General features: G+C 35.3%; 1 protein-coding gene across 1 annotated transcript; it reads left to right on the forward strand.

The window, feature by feature from the left end:
* Positions 1-14,412: 14,412 nt before the first annotated feature.
* LOC130989566 (transcription factor MYB16-like) lies at positions 14,413-16,497 on the forward strand. The gene is made up of 4 exons (XM_057913537.1): positions 14,413-14,738; positions 14,843-14,972; positions 15,409-15,697; positions 15,783-16,497. Exons 1-4 carry the CDS (start codon positions 14,606-14,608, stop codon positions 16,302-16,304), a joined length of 1,074 nt encoding a protein of 357 aa, XP_057769520.1. The 5' UTR covers positions 14,413-14,605; the 3' UTR covers positions 16,305-16,497.
* The last annotated feature ends 6,669 nt before the right edge of the window (positions 16,498-23,166 follow it).

Consider the following 23,166-nt stretch of genomic DNA (forward strand, 5'->3'; position numbering starts at 1 on the left):
GCCACATCTCATTAATTTTACTTGTAACAAAATAGATATCTACAAAATTAAATCAACAAACATCATATACTAATATATACTTGTGTTACGTCATCTGCAAATTAAAATCTTGCTTCGTATGCTAACTCTATGTCGGTAATCTATATATATATATAAAAGCAAAATAAGCTCTATCCTACGTGACTAGAATCACTATATTCTAATTTTTCTCAATTCTCATTCATTCTTTTTTTTTAATCTAAATTTTAATCAATTTCTATATCTAAAACCCATTAAAAATCTAAAAGTCATGATATATTTAAAAACTAAATATCTAAAAAATCATTATATAAATATTTCAACAAAATAAATTCTATCCTACGTGGCATCATATAATCACTCAATTCTAATTTTCCTCAATTCTCATTCATTCTTATTTTTTTAATTTTTAATCAATTTTCATATCCAAAAACTATTAAATATCTAAAAATCATTATATATCTAAAAACTATTGAATATCTAAAAAACATTATACTAATATTCCACTGACCAATAAAATTTTATTTATATTCTTACACGAAAAAAAGAAAATACGTAAGTATTTGTAATTTTGAGGTTGTAATGATTATTGTAATATTATACTTTATGATATATACCCCAGAAAATTATTATTATAAAATAGCACAATAAATCATATCATACGTGACGTCGTATAATCACTTCATTCTAATTTTCCTCAATTCTCATTCATTCTTATATTTTTCTAAATTTTTAATTAATTTTCATATCTAAAAATCATTATATCAATATTTCATAAATCTTGCATGAGTAAGTATCGGGAACTGAACTCCTCTTAGTTTTAAACTCTAAACGCCATTAAATATAAATAAATTTTATCTTACGTGACGTCGTATAATCACTTCATTCTAATTTTCGTCAATTCTTATTCATTCTTATATTTTTTTAAAAAAAATTAATTAATTTTCATATCAGAAAATCATTAAATATCTAAAAATCATTATATTAATATTCCATAAATCTTGCATGAGTAAATATCGAGAATCACACTCCTCTTAATTTTAAACTCTAAACGTCATTTAATATCTAACAATTATTGTATTAATATTCCACATATCTTACACGAATAATTGTAATGATTGTAATATGGTCACACACAAAACTTCCGCAGGTGACGTCCTTGGATGATATTGCCTTTGTACATGGGGTTCTACTTTTTATTACAAATTTAATTTGGCTAATATTTATTTGGCCAACAATTAAGTTCGCTAAATAAATAAAAATGTAATTGATTTTTTTTAAAGTTAGTATAAATAGATCAAATCTAAATTAGCATAGTTAAATGAATAAAGCGAAATTTCTTTCCTTTTAATCATTTAAATTAAAATTTTGTATACCATAGTTTTATTTTCAATTTTTAAACACTAAATTACATTATTTTATCAATTGTCCACGCAATTGAGTATTTATAAGTAATGGAAGTATTTGATAACACGATTTTATATACTTTTTGTTTATTATATGACTTTAAATCGTTGTACTAGCTTTTAGATTTTCCAATTGTAATTACAATAGCATTTCAAAAATAGATCAAATTTAAATTAGAGTACTTAAATGGACAAAGAGAGAAAAATGTTTTGCCACAAAAAGCATATTTTATGTTCCTTCGTCAATTAGAAAATATATTAACTTAAGATGATAACGTGTTACAATGATTTTAAAACTGTACCTGAAAGACAATTATAAGGAAGCATGTTACACAATGGGTTTCCTAGAAGATGACAAAAAGCGTATTTTATCCATTTTAATTTTTGTGTTATTTAAACAATTTATTAATTTTACTTTGTAATGTCAATTTTTTTAGATGAATATATAATCAAGGGTTATGTATCAAATAAGCCCCTGACATAGTAGCCCTTATCACGTTTACCTCCCTATAGTCCAAGTTGGGCCAATTAAACCCTCATAGTACCTAAAATCGAATAAGTGAGCCCTCGCCTCTAACGGCCATATAACGCCGTCTGCCTTTAATTTTTTTTTTCTTATTAAGTGGGCCCCACTTTATAATTTGAGTGCGGGTTTGTGAACAACCCATTGATACACTAAACGTCCCCTCGTCCTGTTCATATTTTCCCTTTCACCGGCAACGAAAGAACTCCAGAGAAGACGAGCAAGAGAGAAAGACGAACCTGTGTTGCTGGCCATCAAATCTTGATCAAGGTATTTTCAGAGCATTGATTTTGTTTGTGGAAAATCAGTATTTGATGCAGAGCATCTAATTTTTAGTTGGATTTGATTTTAGAAGTTTTGCAGTCTTATTCGTACATGCAACATGAATGTAAACTGGTTTTTTCGTTTCTTCTTCTTCGTGTTGCATAATGGCTCCTTTAAACTTGGTTTTTAATTATTATGGTTTGTGGAAGAAGGATTCTGATATTGGTTTATTTTATGACGGTTATAACTTCATAGAAATCGAAGAAAACTATGAAAATGTGACTTATGATCGTATAATAGATGAGTTTACTACGTATTATGCTAGTAGACCTAAGAACGTGTATGCCTTAGATGATGATTACCCACTTGAAAAGGGTTTGGTGCTGCTTAGGAATAATGAACATTGTAAGAAGGTTTTTGATTATTTTGAACTACTTGGAGCGGAGGAAATTAGTTTGTTTGCTGACCATGATACAGACCCCATGCCCGATGTTACACCTTTAGCTTTGTTTGATGAGGCAGATGGGGGGAAAGACTTAGAGACTGTACATGGGTTAGAGATTGCAAAGGAGAGTGAGGGTGTTAATGCTTCAGAGACGGGAGAAGGGTTAGACAGTGGGATAGATGGGCAAGAGGGAAGAGATGTTGAGATACAGCTAGAGGATCTAGAGAGAGGGGAGGATGTGGAAGATGATAATGCTATAGATGTAAATGCAATAGAAAGTGACAGTGATGATGATGATTATGATCACACATTCACTGATCCTTTAGAGCTTGGTTCAGATTCAGATACATAATCTAGTATTTTTAGTGAGCACATGACAGACAGTGATGATGAGATAGTGATGGATGAGGCAATGGTTGGGTCTATTGAGCAGGGGGAACATGGAAACTTTGAATTAGGCATGACATTTGCAGAGGCCAAGGATGTGAGAGATGCAATTAACTCATATTCTGTCAAGTTTGGGTATAAACTTAAGTTTTTGAAGAATGAACCTAAGAGAGTGAGAGTAGTATGCATAGGTGAGAATGATTGTCCATTTGTTCTACTTGCATCAAAAGATGGTGATAAGGAAGGTTTGATAGTTAAGACTTTGGTGGCAGAGCACAGTTGTGTTAGGCAGAGAGAAGTTCCAAGTGCTTCTCAGGCATATCTTGCAAACTACTTCAAAGATGCAGTCTATAGGAATCCTAGGTTTGCAGCCAAGGATATGCAGGGGCATGTCAAAGAGCACCTGAGATTACATGTTAGTATGGGCAAATGTAAAAGAGCAAAGAGGACAATAATAATAAAGCTTCAGGGGAGTTATAAGAATGAATTCAATATGCTTGTGGGGTACATTGAGAAGGTAAAAGAGACCAACCCTGGAACAAAGATGGAGTTGCAGTTGTCTAAGGATGAATTGCAACTGGGTAGGAGGGTATTCAAAAGGTTGTTTGTAATGTTTGATGCATGTAGGCAAAACTGGAAGGGGTGGTGTAGGCCTCTAATATCACTGGATGGTTGCCTGCTCACAGCAGTGGGCAAAGATGCAAATGATGGTGTGGTTCCTATTGCTTGGGCAGTAGTGAACAAAGAAAACAAACACAGTTGAAACTGGTTTGTCAGCTCGTTGAAACATGAGCTTGAGCTTGGTTATGGCTCAACAGTGACTGTGATGTCAGATATGCAGAAGGTAATCCATGTTTTATTTATATAAATTCCTTAATATTAGCCTACATTTTCCATACTTATCTGGTTTCTTGCAATATTTTGTCAGGGATTGATGGAGGCAGTGAAAACATAAATTCCAGAGGCTGAGCATAGATGGTGTGCAAGACACATTTATGCTAACTGGAGTAAGAAGTGGAGAGGGGAAGAACTGAAAAAGCGATTTTGGCTAGCAGCATGGAGTTCATTTCATGAGGAATTCAAATTGAGCATGGCCAATATAAGCTCAATCAACAAGAACGCAGTTGTGGACCTTTTGCACTATCCTCCAGAGAATTGGTGCAGGGCATATCAAAGCTCCAGGTGCTGTGTTTATATGGTTGATAATAACATATCTGAGTCTTTCAATTCAAGCATTATAGATGCTAGGCAATAAGCCCATAATCAGTATGCTTGAAGATATCAGAGTGTTAGCCATGTCTAGGATCAGAGATAGAAAGGGCAGTGTAGATTCTTGGAAAAATGATTGGTCTCCTGCTAGCATGAAGTTGTTTGAACTTGCTAAATCTGAATCAATGACATGCAATGTCATTTGGAATGGTGAAGATGGTTATGAGATAGGAGAGGGTGAGGACAAGCATATTGTGTCTCTAGATAAAAAGCTGTGTACATGTAGGGTATGAGAGCTAACTGGTGTCCCTTGTAGTCATGCCTTAGCTGCCATGTACTCTTCTGGATTGGATCCATTGAGTTTTATGTCAAATTGGTATCATAAATCAATGTTTGTCAAGAGTTATGAGAATACTATCAAGCCGGTTCCAGGTGTTAAGTTCTGGAAGGTTAGAGAGGTTGATAGCATAGAACCACCTCCAGTTGACAAGAAAACTGGGAGGCCGAGGAAGATGAGGGTCAGGGCTCCAAATGAGCCTAAGAAGAGTCACAAATTATCAAGAAAAGGAAAAAAGCAACACTGCACCATATGCAAAAGTGAAAGCCACAAAAAACAAGACTGTCCAAGAAGACCAGCTCAGGTATTACTATCCAAACTGAGTTGATAATAGTTACTACTTCTTAGAATTTAATAATTTGTTGATTTGGTTCCATAATTGTTAGGCTGTAGAGGGTACCCAATGTTCTACTTCAAGTGTTCCAACCAAGTTGAAGGGAGTTGGATTGTATATCAATCCAGAGAGTGGCAAGACAGTGCTTAATGTAAGATGAGTTCCAACTACTTCTTCCTTTTAATTCTCCTTTTGTATCTTATTACATGTCAGCTAACATGATGTTATTGCTCAATCAAAATAGCCCGGGATGTCCCAGTCAATTGTGATAGATGAAGGTACCCCAAGAGATCCAGAACCAAACACAAAATTTGCAATCCCAAATGAGCAAGAACTGAGGAAGGAAAAGAGAAAGCAGGTGGTAAGCAAAGGAGATGGAGAGAGCTCCAAGATCAGAAAGATGGCCTCGAAGCCACTCAAGGCTCCAAGAGGCAAGGGAAAGCAATAGCCTGAGCAAGTAATCCTGAGGAGATCACCTCGAGGCAAAAATGTCAATTCCACTATTGGATCAAGAAATTGAAATGTCATTTTTGGAAGCTTCAAATTCTTCTGTTTTAAGTTTCTTTTGACAGCTACTGTTCAAAACATGTAATGTTTTTTTGTAGATTTGTGTTTTGGGTAGTAGAATGATGGTGAAGAATACTGTTAAAACATGTGTGGATTTGTGATTTTGACAACTAATGTGATTGAATTATGTGTTATTGTGACTCTATTTACATTATGACACTTTCACATAGCAGAGCTGACCAGCTCGACAGAGCTGATCATGGAGTCGACAGAGCTGACCAGCTCGACAGAGCTGTTATTGTGACTATATTTACATTGTTATTTACATTGTGACAGCTTCTGTGTTATTATGGTTTTTTGTGGATAAGGGTCGCCAGCTAGAGCTGACCAGGGCGCCTGGGCAGAGCGCATAGTAGAGCAGAGCAGAGCGCATAGCAGAGCAGAACGCATAGCTGACCAAGGGCGTCAGAGCTGACTCGTGCCGCCGGAGCCTCCAGAGCTTACCAGCTCGACAGAGCTGTTATTGTGACTATATTTACATTGTTATTGAATCTTTATTTCATATGAAAGAACAGATGGTAAATTATGCTCCAACATGATAACACATTACATTCATATAAAAGGCTTCATTACAGTAGCAAAAATACAAGGAGTTTAAGCCTAACAACAAAGAGAATTCGTTCATAAAGAAGGCTGCATTACATTAGCAAAAATCAGGGAGTTTAAGCCTAAGTACAAAGAGTTATTATACTAGTGCAAAATAAGCTAACAACAGCCAAGAACCAAGCAAAATATATGTGAGTAATCTAGTTTTTCTTTTTCTTTTTCCTTGAGTCTTCTTTCATAGCCTGCAAAACATCCCAAAGTTTTGCAATTTCAGAATCCACGTCCATGGCTGCAGAGGTTGAGGTACACTTCATTTTCATGAGCTTCCAATTCTCCTTCTTTAACTCATTGATTACATCCGTTGCTCTTTCAGTCATAGGTTCGTCCAACCAATCAAAATAACCACAATTCTTGGTCTAAGACAATGAAAACAAAGAGTTCAACGAAAACAATCCACATAACAGAGAGTTCAACCAAATCAATGAAACTCACGAACTTACCTTCCAATTACGACAACCATAAAACCTCCTACTGGGGTTTTCGTCCGTCCATGATGTCATTAACGAGGCCCTTAACATTTTACCATCAAATACGCACTCACAAAAATTTGGATTTTCAGAGACAAACTGTCGTCGCGCGTGCCACGAGCTCGACCCCCCTAGAACGGAATTTGAACTCATGCCGAAACGCGATTTGTAAGAACCCAGTGAAACCCTCTGGGAATTTCACCAAAACACGCGAAATACTCTTATGGTTTCAAGCCCTAGTCGGGATTTAGGGTTTATGTAATTTTGAAATAGACCCAAATGAAGAAGGGGATTTCAGGTAGTTAAAGGTGGGGCCCACTTAATAAAAAAAAAATTTAAAGGCAGACGGCGTTATATGGCCGTTAGAGGCGAGGGCTCACTTATTCGATTTTAGGTACTATGAGGGTTTAATTGGCCCAACTTGGACTATAGGGAGGTAAACGTGATAAGGGCTACTATGTCAGGGGCTTATTTGATACTTAACCCTATAATCAATTATTGTAATAATTTATATTTTATTATTTAAATATTTATAAATTTAAACGACATTAGGTAGTAAGCGGGTATCACTATACGAGTTTGGGAATAGGACAAGCAATAAAATTAATTTTCAATCGAATATGAGATGAATATGTGTACATAGATTCAAAACATGCTTCGTAAATTGTATAATTTCCTAATTTATGAAATTGGATGCCACGAGTTTTAAGAAATATTTAATGGATAGTGTGTTGAGTAGAGAAAGGTACCCACCACTTTTGAATATTGTGGGGTTATTAATTGTAGTTATTAATTATAGAGAAAGGTACCAACCACTTTTGTTATTTATACTAGGTATAATTAATACTTTGTAATGTTTGATTTTCAATAAGACAAATAATCAATTATTGTAACAATTTATATTTGAATTTTTAGATATTTACAGACTTAAACGAGTTTGAGAAAAATAGCGATATTACAATACGTGTTTTGACGAGAACTGGTAGTAAAAACACTTTTGAGTTGGGTTTGCAACATGACTGGTATATACATTCTAATAAGATATTCTAAAAAGATTTAAAGTAAACTCATTTCAGGAAAAAATGAGCGCAATAAGTTTTCTATAGCTAGAATGATTACGATTTCATCGCATTTCACTAAATTTTTAATTCGGTTCCAGTAAAGGCAATTCCCTATGAGTATTTATTTTGCTATGTCGACAATAAATAAAAGTCATGGACAATCTCTTTCAAATGTAGGATTATACATGCCAAAACCTATTCTTAGTTATGAACAACTTTATGTGGCAATCTCAAAAGTCACTAAAAAAAGAGATCATATGCAAGACGCAATAACTAACGTGTTGTATGATGAAATTTTTGATAGATTATGAGTTAATTGCAAATTTAATAATTTATTCAAACTTTTAAAGTTTAAGTCATTAATGATACTCCATCCGTCCCAACCAAGATGATACATTTCTTATCGGCACGGGATTTAAGGAGTTGTAGATTATATTTTAAGTGTATAGTAATAAAGTGATAAAGTAGGAGATAGAGTATATATTAATAAAGTAATAAAGTATGAGAGATAATGTAATAAAATGATAAAGTAAGAGAGAGAAGGTAATAAGGGAGCGATTAATTAGTTGTAATTATGCAATTAAAATCCCTTATTTTTTCTATATTTAGAAATGTAGCACCTTCGTTGGGACGGCCCAAAAAGGAATATGTAGCATCTTCGTTGGGACAGAGGGAGTATTATTTAATTTAATTTTTTCTTATTTTTTAATTATTGGTTCCAACTACAGACATCTAATATAGATATGTTTCAAATAATTGTTTCAATTTCTCATTTAATATTTTTTGGATCGAAACTCTGATTACATATAAATTTTATAACGCATTTAAATTAGGTCAATTTCAAATAAATATTATATTTTTTTTTACTTTAAAATAATTTTATTAAATTCTCTATTTTGTGCAAAATAATTCATGAAACAAAAAATGTATTAATAATTTCATAAACATATATTTTAATAGATTCCGTCGAAATTCGACGGGTCACTTGCTAGTATTATTAAAAGTAAAGATGTACACTCTCTATCTCCCGTCTCAATTGGTCTGCGTTCTTTTTCGACCTCTCCCGTTAAACTTCACCTAGTTTATTTTTGGCAAAATAAAATCTATTAAGTTACACAAATTAATTAATTAGTGGATCACAACACTTTATACACAATAAAGAATTAGGTCAGAGTGAAACGGAATGAAGGAAGTATATCACTATAAACCATCTCAATTTAGAAAATGCTAACTAATCTTGTTCTATAGATTTTGACTAATTGCATAATCAGCATTGATTTTCAATCAGTTTTCACTTTTTAATTTTATTATTAATTAAAAGAAATATTAAATAATTCACATACATACTCGGTGGCTTGCACCCCTGATATACTAACCGGAAAAGGAAATAATCCTACTAATTGAACTATTTTTCCCCATCTGATTTTCATGCAGATTAATCTATCTTTTTATAATAATGTGTCATTTTATTTATTATAATAATGCTTCATTTAATGATAATCGTAGTATTACATGAAGACCAATAGTGCATACTGTATTGATTTTTCGTTAATAGAATAATTAATGATTTTTTTTTATAAATTACACAAATAAATAAAGAATTAAATAGATCGCACGACAATGGATTCGAATCTAGGACCTCAGGCCTTTGACATTAACCCACCTACCGTTAGACAAACACTCGCACGTTGGATTAATGTTTTTTAACTCCTCTATGTATGAGTGTGTGTGAGAGAGAGAGAGAGAGCCTATATTACTTTGTCCATCACTTCATATAATTTAGATATATAGTTGTACCCTATAGCAAGCAATTAATGTAAGTAATTACTCAAATAAGTTTAATTGAGCCAAGAAGACTGAAATGAACTACAGTTGGACAAGAGCCTATTATCAACTACTTATGGCTGTTTTTTTTAAAGATTTAACTATAAATATAGATGTAGATTAATCCTAAGCTACTTAGGATTATATGATTTCGGGATTTTAGTGGATTTACCTTAAACCAATTTCAGCCTTAGATTATCCATCTATTCCATTAATTCATAATTAGCTAACCAGTTAATCATCATGTTATACAATTATTTTATATTCTGTCATCAAATTATTACTGATAAAAATATCGTCTATCATTTAAGTGAGTGATAATAAAATCAAAATGAGTTACACCTATGGTAAAATCGACTCAATATATCAATAAAAACAATATCTTCAACCCGTACTTAAATAATATCGTTGTGTCGACAAATACTATTGACTAGACAATGGTGTACGAATTTACCCTTGTGTTAAATGTAGAAGAGAAGCAATGTACGTGAATTGAATGTTTTGTCATTTCAAATAGCTTTTCGAGAGGTAATAAAATTTCAATTATTTGATGATTATTGATCACCGCTCACATAAATGCGCAGTTTTTGACGAATTCGTATTCACTATGAAGACCCTATCACGGTCAATTATCGTGCCCGAATTCACATAATTACACATATATATATAAGAGTTATTTAAATAATACTAAGTGAATGACAAGCCCAACCGTTGCGATTTTCTTTGACCCTTATAATAATTTAAATACACATCAAATTTGAATTGATTATGTTATTTCTAGCTATTCTTTTGAAAAGAATTGATTATGTTACTAAAAACAAGTGCTCCCTCCTGTTCTAACTTTTAATTATCTATCACTCTATAATTTTTGCATTCTTTGTATTTTTATGTCGTGTTAGATTATTTTTCGCAAACTGCTGATATTTATTCTTCTCATTTCTGTTACATTTTCACAAAAAAAAATAAAAAAAAATGTGATTTTCAATTCTAGACACTCTCCTTCTCCCTCTCTACATGATCATTGGGTTGTTACGCAGACATATCACTGATATTTAGAAGAATAAAATTATAATGTAAATATATATAAAAAAAAATTTTGGTCAGTAAAATAAAATTTTATTGAGAGGTAAAGCAAGGCACCAGGGATGCCAATCAAAACAAGAAGGAAAGATTGAAACCCTTTGAACACTACAAGGTGAAAGGAATTCCCAACTCCAAAACTTTGTAAACCTCATTCCAACTCATAAGTCTACCCTTGATCTGTAAAACAAGTCTCTCAATATCCCAGATCTTTCCCTGAAAACGACTCTCGTTTCTTTTTTCCCATAACGTCCAAACCGTTCCCACCCACAACACATTGAGCAATCTCCTTCCTTTCTTCCTTTTGGCAGCAGAGATGAATGAAGTGTAGTGATGAAGAGTACCTCTAGGATTTGTCGTTTTGATGTGTAACCATTGGAAAATTTGGTCCCACACCGCCGCAGCTTTCGGGCAGTGAAGATATAATTTACTATAATGTAAATATATATAAATATGTGTGAGATTATATAATTTACTATAATGTAAAATAATTACCTAATAAAACTGTCCAAATTGTTTATTTAGGACCTATTCAACATTTGATTATATTTATTCAACATATAAAATTAATAAAAACATCAGCCCATGTCGCTGCGCAGCCTGCAGAAATTTAATGCTTAGTTATTATTTTTACGATATCCCCGAAATAAAAATCCCACCTCTGTGTACGTATACTTTAGGGAACAATGACTTAACAAAATCTATGTAAAATTAAAATTAATACATAAAAATCAAATTAATTATCCTTTAACTTCTCAATTAATCTTTAAATTTTAATTTCTTGATTTTTTTCATTTCGTAGATAGAGCATAATTTTTCCCATTTTAATCTAATTATTTTAAAGGGTTAATTACGCCAAAAACCATGAACTTTGGGCCAATTTCCAAACTTGCCATGAACTTTTTTTTTTTTTTTTATCAAAAATTCCCTGAACTTAAGGGGTTGAACAATTTTTCCATGCTTTTTTGCTCCGGTGAAGCTCCGAGCTGACGTGTCGCTTACGTGGTAATACCAAGCTGACCTGTCGCCTACGTGGTAATACCGAGCTGATGTGGCACGTACGTGGTAATACCGGGCTGATGTCGGCAGAGCAGAGTCGGCAGAGCATAGCAGATTCGGCAGAGTAGAGTCGGTAGAGCTGAGTAGTAGAGTCGGGCAGAGTCGGCAGTCAGCTCTGAAATTGAAGAATACTTTGCTCTGGAATTGAAAAATACTTAGTCAGCTCTGGAATTGAAGAATTTTGCCGCCGCCCCGCCGCCCTTCTCCACCACCACACCTCTTTCTCCATCGGCCTCCCCCACCACCATCACCAGATCCGCCGACCCCTCCGCTCCTCCACCCCATCACCAGAGCTCCGCCATCGTTGACCACCATCTCCTCCTACATCGCTATCATCTTCTTCGATGAGCCTGGGGCCTCCATTGAAGGAATCGGATGGGTGAATTGAAAATTTTTCGATTTGGGGAATGGGTTTCCTTTAATTGTTGGGAAATTTTTTATTTTGATCTTGTGTGTGTGTGTGTTAGCATTGCCGGTGTTGAAAATCAAGCAAATAGACAGAAAATTAGGGCTCTGCGTTGGGGGTGGACCGGATGTAGCCGCTGCCCTCCGAAGTCGCTGCGGATTTCTTTCCGACGACGATGGTGGTGGCGTCTTTGGGGGTGGACGAAGAAAGAGCAGTAGACAGAAAATTAGGGCTCTGCAAGACTGAGGGTAGGGGTGGTCCGGTGGGCGGCTCCTCGCCGGAGTTCAGAGAGGAGAAGATGGGGGCTGGAATTTGAGGTAAAACGACGTCGTTTTGGTTTCCGTCCAACGACGCCATGTCATATTTCAGGTGACTGAAAAGTGACATGTCAGCACTCTATTTGGGGTTTTCTTAAAACCATGGCAAAATTAATCAATTGGTTAAATTCTGGGAAAATTTGATAAAAAAAAAAAAAAAGTTCATGGCAAACTTGGAAATCGACCCAAAGTTCATGATTTTTCGCATAATTAACCCTATTTTAAATAAAATACATAATATATATGCGTCTTGAATGAGAAATCATTAAAAGAACATTTAATTTGATAATATAATATGTAATAATGTAATTTAAACGAACAAGTTATAATAATTTAAAATTTTGACCTATTATATAGTACTTTGTAATTTTAAATAATAGTAATATTTTCCTTGAAATTAGAAGCCATATCTTAAACATTTAATTTTTCAGTCTTTATTCTTGCCCCATCAAGTACTTTTCATAAATGATATCGTTCTATCGGACTAAACGATATGATTATATATATCTACCCTCTATGATTCGATGCTCGATTGTGTAGTACTAAATAAAATTTCATTATTCAATATACAACATAGAATCGACCGTAAATGTATACTCTCTCTGTTCAATTAGCTTCATCACATTTTTTCGGTATGGATTTTAAGGAGCTAGTGTTTATAAGTGTGTTAAGTATGGTAGGTGAAAAAATAAAAATATAAATAAAGAAAAATAAAATTTTCATATAAAGAAAGTGATCAAGTTAGTTAGAACAATCCAAAAATGAATATTGATCAAATTAGTTGGGACGGAGGGCGTATCATATAGAGCGTGTATGAATTCGTTGTGAAAATGTCTGAATTTTATATAGAGCGTGCATGAATTCGTTGTGTAAATGTCTGAATTTTGAAAATTAAAATATTCGAACTCAGAACCATTAATTCATTTTGTTACAAAATAATGAATCAATCATAAATTTTAAAAATTTAAAGACTAAAAATAGTTCATATTTTTTATTTAATGACGTGTTTTTTTTTTTTTGATTTGGGGGAGTTGGGGAGGAGGAGGTGTGGGGTTTGAACCCAGAACCTCACTGTTCACAGACAGGAGGTCGCACCGCTTGGTAAAATCCAAACATTTTATTGTACAAAGAAGCCAAGTGCCATATATAGACTGTCTAGACACTAATCTATCCAAAATGAAATTTACTTTTCACAATCACCAAAATGCTTATCTTTACCTAACTAACATAAGCAAAAACAATAGTAAACATCAAAGACAAAAAAACCCATCCAAGATAAATCATATCGCGACGCTCAATAAATGAGGCCGAGGTTATTAGTATATGGGCTGGTCTCCTGTGCGACGGTCGCACAGGAGTGCGACGGGTTGACCCGGCCCAAACCCGCCCTCCTGACCCGGAACCCGCCCAAACCCGGAACCCGCCCAAACTCCTAATTATTACATTTGTGTATAACAATTGTTACTTTTAATAAACATGATATATACATTTGTTCGCACAAATGTAAATTTATATAAATATAGGTATTTTCCTTCATTTAATATACAGTATTATATTTTCTAAACCCTAAATTCTATAAACTAAACCCTAAACCCTGTAAACTAAACCCTAAGCGTGAACACTAAACCCTAATAGGTGAAAACTAAACCCTAATAGGTGAAAACTAAACCCTAAGCATAAGATATACATTTGGTCGCACAAATGTATACTTATATTAATATAAATATTTACCTTCATTCAATATAAAACATTATACATATCAATATACATTTATATGAACAAATGTATATATTATGTTTATGAAAAGTAACAATTGTTATGCACAAATGTAATAATTAGGAGTTTGGGCGGGTTCCGGGTTTGGGCGGGTTCCGGGTCAGGAGGGCGGGTTTGGGCCGGGTTAACCCGTCGCACTCCTGTGCGACCGTCGCACAGGAGAATTTGCGTTAGTATATTATATAGTAAGGTTTAAGGCGCCGGAGAAAAAAGCATCCCATAAATTTTTTACTCGAAATGCTAGTTACGTATAAGGGCAATTACGAGATTTTGTCACAAAACCATTTTCAACATCAGAAGCACAAAACTTAAATACCATCCTCATCCCATCTCTGTCACGCTGACCTTTCTCTCCCAACCCAAACCCCATCTCTCTCTCTCTCTCTCCTCATTTACTACTCTCTCTCTCTCCTCACCTCACTCCCCATTCCACTTCACTTAACATCAAATTCACAAATATAAAACCTCATCACAAGCCAAGAAAAAGCCATCTCGATTGTGTTTAATTTCACTTCATCAATGGGCCGGTCTCCGTGCTGCGATAAAATCGGGCTGAAGAAGGGCCCGTGGACGCCTGAGGAAGATCAGAAGCTTTTGGCTTACATCGAAGAACACGGCCACGGTAGCTGGAGGGCCTTACCTACCAAAGCTGGTGCACATAAACTGTTTATTACTATATATAGAAGAACTCTTCTTCGACGAGGGTTTTTTTTTTTTGAAAAAAAAAAAAACAATTTTGTTGATTTTTGTGTGTAGGGCTTCAGAGATGCGGTAAGAGCTGCAGATTAAGGTGGACTAACTATTTGAGGCCAGATATTAAAAGAGGAAAATTCAGTTTGCAGGAGGAGCAAACAATCATTCAACTGCATGCTCTTTTGGGAAATAGGTGAGATCCATAATAAATAAATAAAATAAATCATGTACTTGTACGCTTTTTAATTTAATTTTTTTGCTTCTTCTTCGCAATGTTTGGCTTTAAGATTTGATTTTTTTTTGCGTCCATGTGTAGCTTGTTTGCAAGAATATGGTCGTGACATTTTGCTTGTTTTTTGTCTCGGGTATTATTTCCCAAAAATCAAGAAATTAATTCTCCCCTGTCTGATTCAACCACGAGAAATTCCGACATTCCTAACGAGAAACATGCTTGGATACACAACAAAAACTAACTCATTGGAGTTTGTATTTTTCTCGGCTTCGACATAGAAAATTATGGCAATTCTTGTCCGTTTCTTGTCTTTGCAACAACTCTAAAACAAAAATCTTTGCTACTAGTATTTCTTATAGTTTTTTTTTTTAATTTTTTTTTTTTGTGTTGTGTTTAGGTGGTCGGCCATCGCGACCCACCTGCCTAAACGAACAGACAACGAGATCAAGAACTACTGGAACACGCACCTGAAGAAACGGCTGGCGAAGATGGGGATTGATCCGGTCACCCATAAGCCCAAAAACGACGCCCTTTTATCCAGCGACGGCCAATCCAAGAGCGCCGCCAATCTCAGCCACATGGCTCAATGGGAGAGCGCGCGCCTCGAAGCCGAAGCCAGATTGGTCCGACAGTCCAAGCTCCGCGGCCCCGCCTCCGCCTCCGCCGCCTCCTCCGGTTCCTTTCAGGTGGATTAATGGAGACGAATGAATCATTTTATTTGTATTTTGGAAAAAACTGGGAGTATTTATTTTGTAATTAATAATAATGCAGGCGCAGAGCTCGGAGTTCGCCTCGACTTCGAGCCAGCTCCACAAGCCGGGAGGCGCGGCGCGGCCGTGCCTCGACGTGTTGAAGGCGTGGAGCGGCGGAGTGTCGGCGGCGGGGGTCGGCGGGGAGCTGGAGTCGCCGACTTCGACGCTGAGCTCGGCGGCGGTGGGGGAGGGCTCCGCCGCCTTCGTGGAGCTGGTGAGGAGCTCGCCGTGCGACGGCGGGCTGATGAAGGAGGAAGGGGAGGAGGAGTGGAAGCATCTGGTGGCGCTGCCGGAGCCGGCGGCGTGGGCGTCGGATTCGGAGCACGTGCCGAGCGGGAACTTCGTTGAGAAGTTCACGGATCTTCTGCTCAGTACGTCGTCGGGCGATCGGCGCTTCTCCGACGACGGCGGAGAATCGGATAACGGCAGCGGCAGCGGCGGCGACGGCGGCAGCGGTGATTATTACGAAGATAACAAGAATTATTGGAACAGCATTCTTAATTTGGTGAATGCTTCGCCATCTGATTCGCCAATATTTTGAGGGATCAATAAATCTTCGTTTTGTGATTCACCAAATTCAAATGTACCAGCTTCCAACTGTAGAGATAGAGTCTTTTATCTTTGTTTTTTTTTTTTTTTTTTAGGATCAGCCATTCTTAACTCTTGAATATTGCCACGTGCCTTGTTCATACCTCCATTTTCGTTAGATTCAAATAAAACCGAGCTTTAATCAACATGTTCATATATATCTTCTGCATCTATTCTAGGTTTATGTACATAGTAGCTCATTATTTGAGTATTTAATTAATTATAATATAGTATTTCCGTATGTAATTTTCTATGGCAAGTTGTGCTTAATTGTGTATTTCCGTATTATCTTATGATGGTATTATAAGAGTTAATATCACTTTTAAACCTAGCTTATGCATATGTGTGTCGTCCTAACGTAAAACTTCTCAATATATTGGAATCCTAACATTTGTAATTTTTTTACGATGATGTTCCGATAATCGGATCGGACCTGTTTGTTTATGTGTGTGACACACTAAATTCGGACTAGCTAGTTAGCATAATTTGATTAAGTGATACTCCAAATTTATTAAAATCTACTTTTGTTTAGGCCTAATGGTTATAAATAGCCATGAAAAAAATATATATAAAATCTATTTACTTTTTATAAATGAAAATATATAATTACTGATCTTATATATAAATAATTAAGAAAAATGAAAGAAAAGGAAAAACAAAGATGGTGGCAGAAAGAAAGCAGGCGGCGGCCAGAGGGAGAGCATATGGCAGTCGTCTTTTAATAATAACAGAGTTATTTTTAAATAATTTACGTGTATATAATTAAATATGTATAATTAAAAAATTAATTAAATTTATTTCATAAAATTAATATGTCAAAAGAATAAAACAAAAGTAAAATAGGACACAAACATAAAAAAGAGCATATGTTAGGCCATTAAATGGTAAACCTTTTTAAATAGAGGTTGTTTTTGCGAATAAAATCACAGCAAATTTTGAATTCGCAATTTTAATATACTATGATTTTTGAATGTAGCGAATTAAATTTTTATCTTTTCAAATTTTACAATTTTATCCTCTCATTTTTTATTTTATTTTTATCGTCGGATTGTTTAGTTTGGAGCTCATGTGGTAGATTAAAACATAGTATTTTTTTATAAACATTGACACAATTAAAAACGTAATCTCCCATTTCACAGTTGCTCATAACATTTTTTTTTTTTTTGCCGTCAAACTCAAACACAATCAATATCAAATATTCACCCATTACACAGTTGTTCACGCATTTCACCCATTTAAATTTTACTAAAACGTTGTCATTTTTCCGATTGAAATTTATGATTGAAATAGAAGGGAACGACGTCATATTAGGCACACTAAAACGGCGTCATCTTTACTATACCATGTAAGCTCCAATTCAGTACTTTAGTGGCCGAAAAAGAAATTAGGGGATGAAATTATAAAAATTAAAAAGATGACGATTTAATTTGTCACACTTCAAAAGTCATATTGAAATTGCGAATTCAAAATTGTTCATGATTTTATTTGTAAAAATCTCTTTCAAATATTAAATGTCTGTAATTTCATTTGCCATGTTTTTGCTCAATTGGATTTCGATTGTCATGTAAACAAGACGAGTCTGAATTCGATCGTCAAAACATTAATATGAATTCATTTAAAATGTTAGGACTCCAATTTTAAGGACTTTATACGTTAGAGCACAAACATAAAAATGTTCATACGTTAGACTAAAAAGTGATTTTAACTCTTCTTCTAATACAAACTTGACATACAATTAGAGGCTAATGAATAATACTAGTTGTATTTTGAAACTTTAACTTTAAAATCTGAGCATTACTATCCGAATACAGTTCGTAGTACCCCTTTAATTTAAAATGTTCTCAAAAAAAAGTACATCTCTTAAAATAAAAATGTGTTGCAAAGTATATTAATTAATTTCAGGCATTGGTTGGTTCAAACTCAATTGAGGTAATAAAATAAACTCAATTCCAATCACTTTATTGTAGCAAAAATTACATAGGAAAAAGGAAACATCAATTGACGAAATGGTGATCGATACAATTTATTGCAATTGGTTTCATGTCACAATCCAGCAAACAATGAAAGCGCGCTGATGTACACACATGTTTTTGATCTCTTGCCATCCACATATATAATTAACTCAATTGGGGCATGTTTGGTAATCCCGTTGAAATAAGTCAAGATTGATCAAATATGTATCATAGATAAGATGAGATCAGTATCTTATCCTAGTATTTAATAGACTAATTAAAATTAAAATTAGATACTATGAATTAGTTAATTATTTGATAGTTTAGATTAAATTCTAGATTAAATATTTAGGAGACCAAAAAATCGTATTAGCCTATTATGTGTATATCAGTATATGTAAAGACTCAATGACACAATTAGATCTAGAAAACCAAAAAAGTGCTAGTATTTCGGCACTATCAGGGTGTTCCAAACGTGTAAGTCGTGTTTTTTTGTATAATTAAATAATAGAAGTATTACAATTACAATTGCATAACTAATGTTACATATTGATCGTATCGGCATTGATTTAATATTGACGTACCATTACATTTGGAGTATTAAATATGGTACATATTTTTTTAATTAGTCAACTAATATACTGATCCCTTTTGAGATATACAAATAATGATGACTTCTTCTATTATTTGTAAGGTCTAGTTGTTTTCTTTTCAAAGGAAAAAATTAATGCACTATGAGTGTATTTAATTATAATTAAGAAATGTAATTAATATATATATATATATACTCCTTCCGTCCCATTATTTATGGGACGTTACTGTTCGGCACGGAGATTAAGAAGAGTAATATTAAGAGAATTAGATATGTAGTGTTATTTTAATTAACACACCCACAATCACACACTCCCTCTCTCTCGGCCTGTTTCTCGCCGGACCGGTACACGGCGGCGCCGCCGGCGAGTGCCGCCTCATTGGCTCCTCTCCGTTCCCCTCTGTCCTCTATCTCCCTTCCCTCTTCCCTCTCTCCATCTCTCGTTCGGAAACCAAAATCGATTTTGAAGACATCCCAAAATCAATTCACCAGCAAAATCAATTCTGCAATCGATTTTGAAGACATACATGAACCAATTCTGCAAAATTTGCCGGCGTCGAGCAGTCACCAAGCTTCCTCACCGGCTGTCGAGTAGTTACCACATTCAAATTACCAAACCAAAAAACAAGATCTAAATTCACCAAATTACATAATCAAATCACCAAAATAAAAATCAGATGTGCTCACAAAAAATTTAGTGGAACCAAAATCGAAACAAAACCCACAAAAATCGAACCAAAAACCGAAACAAAAGCCACAAACAAAATCGAAACAAAACCCATAAAAATCGAAATTTAGTTATTGAAGACGAGATCTACACATCCCAAACCTACAAACAAAATCGAACTCCGCCACCGCTGCTTCGTCGCTGCTATTCGCCGGTGAGGTGAGGCAGTGGAGGCGTGGGGTAAAGACGGTGGAGGCGTCGCGCAGAGGAAGGAGAAGGCGGCGTGCAGAGGGGGGGAGACGGTGGAGGCGTCGCACAGAGAGGCCGGCGGCCAGAACCCCAGAAAGCCGACGAGAGAGAGAGGAGGTTTCAGGTGGGGTGGAATTAACGTGAGAGAGAGAGGTTCAGATTTTGAAACATTTTCAAGTCCCTAAACTCATTTAAGAGTAATTAGTGATTATTTTAATGCTTAAGTGAACCCTTATTATTTCTATAAATAGAAATGTGTCATGTAGGTTGGGACAACCCAAAAAGGAATATGTGTCATGAATAATGGGACGGAGGGAATACATATATATATATATTGGGTTCTACAAGAAAATGAGCTTTTACAAAAAAATGAGAAACATTGAACATGTCAGTAATCCGGTTGAACATATCAATAATTTTATTGAACGTTTAGGATTCTAAACTAGGATACGTTCAACACAATGGCCGATACGTTCATAAAAAATATGGATGTGAAATTTAATCATAATTATTGACCGTTCAATGGATCATAATCAATGGCTGAGATTGTTTCTCATTTCTTTTCAAACATTTATTTTTCTATTGAAATATATATATTTATATATATTTATATATATATATATATATATATATATATATATATATATATGGTGTGGTTCTAGAGAGAACTACATTATTTGTGAGAACGTGAGAACCATCAAATTAATGTATCCACTGTAAAAATTAATGCATTCGCTGTTAAAATTAATGCACTAAAAAAAATTACTCCCTTCAGGATTCGAACCCAAGTGATGCATTCATCCAACAAGATGATGCATCCACCGTAGATCTTGATGATCGAATGGCTGAAAATGGTTCTCCGTTCTCATTTTATTTAGTGGTTCTTACTTGAACCTCTCCCTATATATATATAATAGCTCTTAAAATATAAAATATGAATCAGCTAAAATGTATGAATTCTATGTAGAGCACGTATAAATTCGTTGTGTAAATGTACGAATTGCGAAAAATTAATTTTTTGCTACCTATGAGATTCAAACTCGGGACTATGATTTCATCCAATAAGGCAATGAATCAACCGTAGATCTCGATGATCTAAGGGCTGAAAATAGTTCATATTTTATAAAATAGAAACTATTTTTTATTTATAGGAAATATTTTTTATTTACGTATGAATTTTTAAGTAACAAAATAAATAAAAGTTTCAATCTCGTCAGATCATAAATTAGATTGAAATTGTGTTTTGACTCAATTAATTAGGTTGGAATTATGTTTTGACAGATTTTTATTTTCTAATTTAATCAGCGTAAAGATTGGAACCGTATTGTTGGAGAGATGGAAGGTCATTAATCCAATTCCCATTTTGTCCTTCGATTGAATATCATTAGGCATTTTAAGATGAAAGACTGCGAATTAAAGCAAGATATTAGAATTTAATCAGGACCGTTAATTACCAGTAGATCTATAGCTATACATTAGTCTTATTTTATAGTCAAATGGGAGTTTTATGAATAGCCCTCCCATATATATATATATATATATATATATATATATATATATATATATTATGAAGTGATTATACCCTAGCCCTCCATCTGCGATGTTAGCCTCTTCTGTTGGGGGTGGTGTTAAAGATTTTGTCCTGAATCTCATTGATGACTCTTATTGTTTGATTGGGAGAGGTGCTTCTATTTATTTCTGGAATGATGACGGGCTCGGGTACTCTATTGCTGATAGGTTAACATTCCTGGTTTTCTACGCCCTCGGCTTACTCGCACGGTGGAGGATTATTTCTATGATGGGGTGTGGCATTTCACCCCGAAGTTTGTTGAGAAATATCTCAGTATTGTTTGTGATATTCTATTACTACCCATTGGGAATGAAGAGGATACTCATTTTTGGAAGCCCTCGGTTCACGGTGAAGTCACGTCGTCCTTGGCTTTTGCTTTGCGATGTCATCATTTTCCACGTGTCTCTTGGGGTCGCTGGATTTGGGAAATGTTTATTTCGACTCGCCGCTCCATCACTTGCTGGCGGGTGATTCAAAATCGCTTGCCTACTATGGACAAGCTAATTAAGAGAGGGCTGATTATGCCGAATTATTGCTCGTTTTTTTTATGTGATGTGGAAGACCTGAATCACATTATCTGGTCTTGTAAAATGGTCCAGCCGATTTGGTCTGTTTTCTTCTGAGGGGATCGAGTGCTCTGATATTCATGGTTTTCTGGTATTCTCGTGGAATACTAAGTTGAGTTCTCAACTCAACAATTTTTGGAAGTTAGGCGTTGTCAGCTTAATTTGGGCTATTTGGACTGCTAGAAATAAAAGTCATTCTGATGCGGTGAAGATACATAGCCGCGCTATTCTTGCTTTTGTTAAATCTTCTTTTATGGAAGTGGATAATACTTTTCCCAAGATGGGAAATATCAATAATATTTGGGCGGACTATTTGATTGTGAGGCAACTCGGTGTTCGGGTTAGGGCTAGACCACCTCCGACTTTTGAGTCGATTTATTGGTCTCCGCCTGCTTTTGGTTGGCTTAAGGCAAACATGGACGGTTTGGCTGTTGGTGCACCGGGGCGTATTTGTGCAAGTGGGGTTTTCCGTGATTGGAGAGGCTTTGTGTGACGTTGTTTCCATGTGGAAGGGGGCAGCGACTTTGCTTTGGAAGCTGAGCTTCTTGGTGTGATCTCTACGATTGATTTTGCCTACTCTTGCGGTTGGAATAAGGTGTGGTTTGAGGCGGATTCTACTTATGTGGTGCACATTTTATCCACCAAATCGCGCCGTATTCCTTGGCAGTTTGCGGCTATCTGGAATTTTACTCTTGGGCTTCTTGAAGCGATGGAGTTCTGGGTTTCTCGTATCTTCAGGGAATGAAACGCTTCGACTGATATTATGGCGAGCCCTCATATCCCGGAGGGTTTCTGGACTAATGACGTTGACGCTATTAGAACGGCGGTGGCGAGGGACTTGTCGGTTCATAGTTATGTGTGTCAAAAAGGTTGATTTCTTGTGGGGGATGGTGTGGATTGCTTGATGGAGCTTTGCACTTTGCTGCTAAAATGTTCGTTTTTGACTTTTTGTTGGGTTTGTTTGGGGTTATACAAACAGTTGGCAGATGGTTTGCTGCCACTGTTCTTGGGATGGTGTTGGCATTTCTGTCGCGTTGGTGTTCAGTTGTTGTGAACGGAGGGATGTCTACTTGGCTGGACATCTCTGTGCTAAGCTTGGTGGCGTCCAGATGGACGGTTCTTTTAGGACGTGTGGCGGTTTTCAGGTGGCCTTTCACAGTTTTGTCAGTTTTTGTTGTGTTTGTGGTGGGTTTCAGGTTGTTCGGTGGAGCAGCCCTTC

The sequence above is a fragment of the Salvia miltiorrhiza genome, chromosome 6 (genome assembly GCF_028751815.1).
Source record: "Salvia miltiorrhiza cultivar Shanhuang (shh) chromosome 6, IMPLAD_Smil_shh, whole genome shotgun sequence".
In the NCBI taxonomy this organism is placed as follows: domain Eukaryota; kingdom Viridiplantae; phylum Streptophyta; class Magnoliopsida; order Lamiales; family Lamiaceae; genus Salvia; species Salvia miltiorrhiza.

Bases quoted from the DNA above. Each gene is read 5' to 3' on its own strand.
- LOC130989566 (XM_057913537.1), top strand. From the start codon at position 14,606: ATGGGCCGGTCTCCGTGCTGCGATAAAATCGGGCTGAAGAAGGGCCCG. The intron at 14,739-14,842 runs GTGCACATAAAC...TTTTGTGTGTAG, and splicing joins GGCCTTACCTACCAAAGCTG to GGCTTCAGAGATGCGGTAAG. The intron at 14,973-15,408 runs GTGAGATCCATA...TGTTGTGTTTAG, and splicing joins CATGCTCTTTTGGGAAATAG to GTGGTCGGCCATCGCGACCC.